Source organism: Melanaphis sacchari, unplaced genomic scaffold (genome assembly GCF_002803265.2).
Source record: "Melanaphis sacchari strain LSU unplaced genomic scaffold, SCAv2.0 Contig460_pilon_pilon, whole genome shotgun sequence".
Classification (NCBI taxonomy): domain Eukaryota; kingdom Metazoa; phylum Arthropoda; class Insecta; order Hemiptera; family Aphididae; genus Melanaphis; species Melanaphis sacchari.
This window is the reverse complement of record NW_020271304.1, coordinates 1-6,773: the sequence shown is the minus strand read 5'-3', so window position 1 is coordinate 6,773 and position 6,773 is coordinate 1. Positions and strand designations below refer to the sequence as shown.

Genomic DNA, 6,773 nt, shown 5'->3' with positions numbered 1-6,773 from the left:
ACTTTAAATAAAATGCATAATTAAAATATTGGTTCTATCAGCAACCGCGCTTATTGAATAATATCTATCAAATTAGCCGTCTATATAGGGGATCAACAATCATGCAATCACTTTACTTATAGAACGGATAGACAAAACTGCAATCAATCTTCCGAAAATAACTGCAATCTCCCCACCGACGAGATCTGTTATCACGTGGCGGTTTGCGCCTACCTACTGAACGCTGTACACCTCGGACAGCAGCGTGGCTTCAAACGAACCGCGCTGTATCGTCTGAGGTCTCCGAACCTGGTCAACCGTTTGAACTGCTGTTGTGGCTACAGTGTTGTTTGCGATCCGCGTCAGGTTCAGCTTCCAATAGTGAGGTTCACCGACAGCCACGGTCTCGACAACAGCCGCGAACCCGGCGTTAACGCTGGCGTTCACTGGTACGGCGACCTGGCCGGATCACTGGCTAATATCCAAAACCGTCGAGCCCCGCGTTTAGGCCACCTGGATCACCAGTTGATCCCAGCGGACGGCCGTATCCACATGCCAATCTCTCGCCCATGTGCGTGAACGCGGCGCCATAATACGTAACTGGAACGGCAAGCACAACAAAGGAGATTCAAACAGGTATTAGTTAACGTCAGCCAATGACTATTCTGTGTCAAAAAATAAAAAAATAACAAACAATTATTGTATAGGTTTGGGACTAATATTTCTTGTAACATCATAATATAGACCGCTGAAGTTATGTATTGAAATGCAATGTTATAGTTGTATTACTTGTAGTTGTATTTATTAGAATATTTGTTTAGTGATTTAAACGTTTATGAAGATCCCGTAAAAGATGAAATGGTTAGTCTTTCTATTAATCTGTTCATACGCATAATAATACGAGTATGTGTGTACAACACCACATATAATCATAAATAAACATTTCCTAGCATTTAGTTTTCTTAAAAAGCGTATATATTTTATGTACATACTCTTATTAATTATTATTACGTGAACGCTAATTTATCTAATACTTTACGGTCCGTTATTTGAATAGGTCTTTGCCATCAGAAGAAACTTATCTGGTGGTAATGAACGTGGGTTCGGAGGATGAGTTTGTCAACTTGAGTGATTGGCCAATTGCGGTCAAAGAAGAAACATGGCTGGTACACACGCCAAGTCTCAATTCACAATTCTCAATAGGGTGAGTAGTAAATACACACTTGAATTTCTATTTAATATATAAAATATACAACGTTATATAAAATAATAAAAAAAATGCCATAGACATCGTTACGATTCCCTTAATTAATCTATGTAAACAGTTTTGCGTGAGACAAACTTATTTGCAGATTTTATTTTCAATAGGTATACCAAATGCCATAAAGTTACTTTTATTGATAAATTAAAGAATAATCCAAATCGTTCATCATTAAAGATTCATTTTTATTTTTTATTTTTATAGAAGATTGAGGATTGATAGCAAAAAGTAATAAGAGTTTTACGATGCAGTAAAATGTTTTCTATACGATGTTAAGTTCAGTTAAAATGCTGTAAATATCGTTCTTTAAGTTTTCTCCGTGAATCTATGTTTTTCATAACTCATAATAACACTAATAATTATAGGTGATAAAGGATTGAATGGAACAACATTTAAAGTTCTTCTAATCAGTATTTCAACATATTTTAGATATTTTAAAAATGTATTTCTTCTTAAAATTTTCTTAAACTTGCCTATATAAAACCCCTGAACTGTATTATATTACAGTATATTATATTATATTTATTAAATGTTTTTGAAATTTAGTATTATTGTTTGGGAATTAGTTGAATGCATAATCTCTACTTCATAGAAATATCTACAAATATTTAAAAAAAATGTTGTTATGGATATCTTTTTATCCTTATTTACTAGATAAAATATTAAATGTAAAAACAGATTATCATTATGTATTTATTTTATATTATATTTAAGTATAAAATCTTCTTTTTTAATATTATTTTTTAAAAAATGTTCTGATAAAATATGTTATTTCTTGACTTTTAAACGTTTTAAAATTACATAGTATTATATAGGAGAGTACTTACGAGTATGTGTTTCTTTTGTGAACAAATTTATAATATAGTTATGTAACTTTTGTCTTTAGATCACTATTGTTACTACAAGATACATTTAGTGGTATTTCATCACTTAAATTTGTCGACTTGTTATACCTATTTATTAAAAGATAATATTTAATTGCTTTTTTTCTTACCATTTAGACATTTACTAAAGACAAGTGGATTTATGATGAGACCTAAATCGGCCATGGTTTTGTGTAACAAAAAACATTCATTGGTTTTGTCGTCGACTTTATCATCAACCTCTTCGATATCCTCGTCTTCGTTGGTGTTTCCGGTAGCAATGTTCGTGATTGCCTTGGGTTACAGTTATATGTTTTCTAAGCAGTAGTTGTCATTTGTGTATGAAAATCAATTATTTTTGAGAATGTTAATTGATTCAAAAAAACGCTATTGCAAGTATGAATTATCCAAGAAATAATTAAAAAAAACAAAATATATATATTATAATACAACATTTCTATGGCGTTGGAGTTTTAAAATCAATAATTTTTGTTTACAATCAAAATTGTATTATAGCATAACTTAATGTGTTGATAAAAAAAAATTATAATATGAGAAAACAAATTTGTTTTATAACACTTAACGTGTCATTTAATCTAATTGTTTTATTTTAATTATTTGGGTGAACAGTGATCGATACTGTATGACCTAAATGTTATAATCAATACCTATCATTCGAAATGATTAGTTGTTAATGTTAGTAACGTAACAACGTCTTTCGTTGGATATATTATTCTATTTTACCTATAATTTAGGACATTATAATTTTCAGAAAATGACAATAGGTTCGCCTTGGTTTTAATTTCATATTTTTTATATGAGTTCTTGGTGTATATGAATATAGTGATAATGAGATTGAGATGCTATCTACCAAAAGCAATAGTTATTAATTTTACGATTTTGGACTAAATTTTGTGTTAATTATGTATCTTTAATCATAATCATAAACTTACATTGCACAAAAATAAAATCGTTATTGTAAGATAAGTGGTTCTTCTTATACTTTCGAGTATAAGTAAATAATAGTAATTAATTTATTCTCTTATTTTAAATGATTTATAATACATTAAATCATAAATAGTTAACAGGTTTTTATAATACATTTTAAATGGTAATGGATATTATGAGATATTTGTATATTAGGCTGCCTATATTCCAATTTTCGGGAAAAATGTGTTATTTAACAATATTAATTAATATTACTAATATGTTTTGTTTTATTTATTTTACTTAAATAAAATAAATGTATTATGATTAAAAAAAAAAGTAAATAAAAAAATTTTGCGACTTTTTTTGTAATTGTCACTAATTGTAAATTTTACATTATTTTGGAATTTAATATAATGGTGTGAAAATATTTTATTTCTTGCTCCTGCCTAGAATTGTTTTTACATACTTATTTTTTTTCTAAAATATCTAATATTAATTGTTCGTTTCCAAAAATATTATTATTGTTAACCAATTTAGAAATGCATTATTGGCTGTTGTTATAAATTTAAGGGGTGCAAAATACTTTGAAGCTTTCCCCAAAATTGCGCCTACGGTGTTATTGAAGAATGTTTTGTATATTCAAATATTTTAATGCATTTTTTGTTTCTTTTTTTTTTGTTACCTGTCTTAATGTTTTTTTTTCGTTTTTGTTTAATTTATGTTTCAGTGAGTTTTGTTGCTTCATTCTATTGGGCTTCTTCTTTAGTGGTTGCATGCAGATAACAGTCTTTTGTTTTTAATACTATCAAAAATAAAAACATTATCTTGTAAAATGTACCTCAATATATTGAGGTATCTCCTGACCCTTAAACAAAATTATAAAATTTTGTTTTTTTCAGACTGCAATATAATTCTTCTTCTTGGAAATATTATTTTAAATATTTAAGAATTTATCAACATGAAATAGTATGTAGGTATAGCATTACAATGGCTATCTAATAATTTTAAAATAAACAATTAAACAGAAAATTATTGTTTATGACTTATATTTAACACAAAGTTTAGAATTGCCAAATGTTTTTTATGATAATTAAAAAATGCAAGCAACTAAGAAGATGTAATATTATTTAATCTTATAGTGCGTTTTCAAAGAAAATTTGTAATTTAATAATCCATAATGTGTAAGTTTACATAATTTGGATCAAACGTTTAATTAATATGATAACACCAGTGATGATTTGGGTCGCATTTCAAGTGGTTGTTTTGTATCAATGTAATCACTAAAACATAAAATATAAACGATTTAAATAATTAATAAAAAATAACCATGAATTAATAATATAATGCTCGTAATAGTGATATATATAGTGATATACTTTTAAGGTATACTGTAAGTTATTAATTATTATTATAGTCATTTAACTTCCATAGAACTATCTAAATAATATGAATAAATACTTAAATACACATTTTATTTTTTTTTTTACAGTTAAATAGTATAAAATTAATTTATTACCATAGTAGATTTACTATAATTTGTAATGTCAACTAGGTATTTAAATTGAAGTTTTAACATTAACTGAGCTATACGGGTTTTATTAGTCATAAACTCATAAAGGATAAAATTCCAACTATCCATATAATTATAATTTATTTAACATGTTATTTTCATTTTTTTTTTATAATTTAATCTATGTAATTGATTATTTTTGAGTCTTGATTATATGTAATTCTTAATGAATTATTTTACGGCTATTAGTAATGACTTATTGTGTAAGGTAACGCATATGTTATAAATGAATATATTCAGTAATATTCACAACTATATACGAATTATAATAATTTTAAAATTGTATACTTGATTATTAATATTTTTTTTTATATCTGTAATTAAAATAAAATATCTAAAAATATTATGGCAAATAATTTGTTATGATATTTTCCTGACATTATACCTATTTAATTTGTGATAAATTCACTGGCATAAAAGATGTTAATTAAGAATTAATATTAAGCTATTTATACCTTTTATACCATATATATACTATTCTTATGTGCATTGGTATTTTCTTAAATAAGTTAAGTTAATAAGTGCTAATAATATTATAATAATAAATTTAACAAATAAAATTGTTTTTAGCATAAATAAGTCACACCTACCGTACTACTGATAAACAAATAGATTAGTTACTCAAAAAAACAAAAAAAATATCATAGACAGTAACTTATTTAATGACTAGGTATATTAGATAGTCGATATAGGTTAGTACTATACAGAAAAACCATTCTAACTTATTACTCCATTAATCGTTTAACATATACTGTTAAAATGTTTATAATATTAATTTGCAGAAGAAATTTAGTTTTTATAAATATTGGTTGATTTATTACTCTTTCTTTTGTACCTTTTATCTATTTGTGTTATTAACTTACTTTTCAGTTTGAAATGCATTTATGCTTGAAGCACGGACGATCATCTGAAGTGGTACGCTCTGAAAGTATTCATTTAAAATAATTGTTTCTTGTTCCGTGCCAACGTTTAAAATAGTGTAGAAGGTGTCATGGCCTTCCAATTGTCTGAAACAATAAAAAAAAATTCACGCTTGACACAACTTATAACAATTTTCCTAAATTACGACGAAAATAATTATTCACGGTGACACAGTAGTTATTATTGTTTAACAGAATAAATACAAATTTCAACTAACGAATCGCTAATGAAAACAAAACAATAATGCCACGATTTGTATCTTACGCTATATTGAAAACTCACGTAATTAAATAAACAATAAACATATTATAAGAATTTAATTAGTTATTATTTAAACACATTGACCTATATTATAATCGTTGTTAAAAACGGTATTTATCTCAGAATGCCTATACAAATGCGATAGATTGTGTTTGAAACATTTTAAATTAAAGCAATATGTTTGAATCTATAAACGAAAACAAAAATACTATACCTGTCAAAACCAAAACCCATTTTGATATTGTGTGCATAGTAAGATTTCCTCTCGCTATCGTCGGTAATGAACGGAGTTGTACCAGCGTTTTGTACGTCTTATAGTGGCTTCTGTTGCACTCATTTTGAAAGACTAAATTGAGATTCCAATAATTGCTGTTCACGGGAAGCCGTACGATTGAGACGTTGAAAACCCTTAAAAGAAATTCATTAGGTTTATTCGTTGCGTCTGAGTATGCGAAGTCAGTGAAAAATGTCCTATACGAGCTGATCATTAAGGTATTTACCGGCGTTCTGCGAATCGTTCCATTGAAAGGGGTCCTGCACGGTCTCTTGAGTTCACCTCAAACTTGGCCTCACCGCCGTTTTTACCGGAAGGATCAACTGTCTGATCCCATCTTATCGTGAAGTCAGCCATACCAATTTCCTCTCCGTAGTACGTGATCGCTGTACCCGGTAACATCATCGTCAGCATGTTCATTGGGTCGACCATTTCCTGACCGAATCTTGAAGCCAATCGCATATTATCATGGTTCCCTAACTAAAAGGTATTTATTTTTAATTATTTATTTTACTCCCTAACCTAACTCACCTAGTAAATAAAACTATTCACTTGTATGCAGTGATTAAATAAGGTTAGGTACACCACTAATTTATTTTTATTCTTATGTTTGTTAATTTAAATGGTGATTGTATTAAAAATTTAATGATTGCACTGGATTTTTAAATTATTATCCATACATAATATATTGGTGAACTTTGATAACCAATGAAA

At 27.7% G+C, this 6,773-nt stretch overlaps 2 protein-coding genes across 3 annotated transcripts; one reads left to right on the top strand and one right to left on the bottom strand.

The window, feature by feature from the left end:
- Positions 1 to 1,039: 1,039 nt before the first annotated feature.
- Positions 1,040 to 4,057, top strand: LOC112598244 (maltase 2-like; the record flags this gene model as incomplete). Of its 2 annotated transcripts, XR_003114884.1 has the most annotated exon segments (3): positions 1,040 to 1,183; positions 2,242 to 2,499; positions 3,761 to 4,057. XR_003114884.1 is itself a non-coding variant. In XM_025344646.1 (2 exon segments), coding segments are annotated over 2 exon segments (334 nt in total), but the record flags the coding sequence as incomplete, so codon positions are not given.
- A 2,207-nt stretch (positions 4,058 to 6,264) lies between these two features.
- On the bottom strand, positions 6,265 to 6,564 carry LOC112598245 (alpha-glucosidase-like). The gene has a single exon (XM_025344647.1). The coding sequence runs from the start codon at positions 6,519 to 6,521 to the stop codon at positions 6,282 to 6,284; it is 240 nt and encodes a 79-aa protein (XP_025200432.1). The 5' UTR covers positions 6,522 to 6,564; the 3' UTR covers positions 6,265 to 6,281.
- Positions 6,565 to 6,773: the final 209 nt, after the last annotated feature.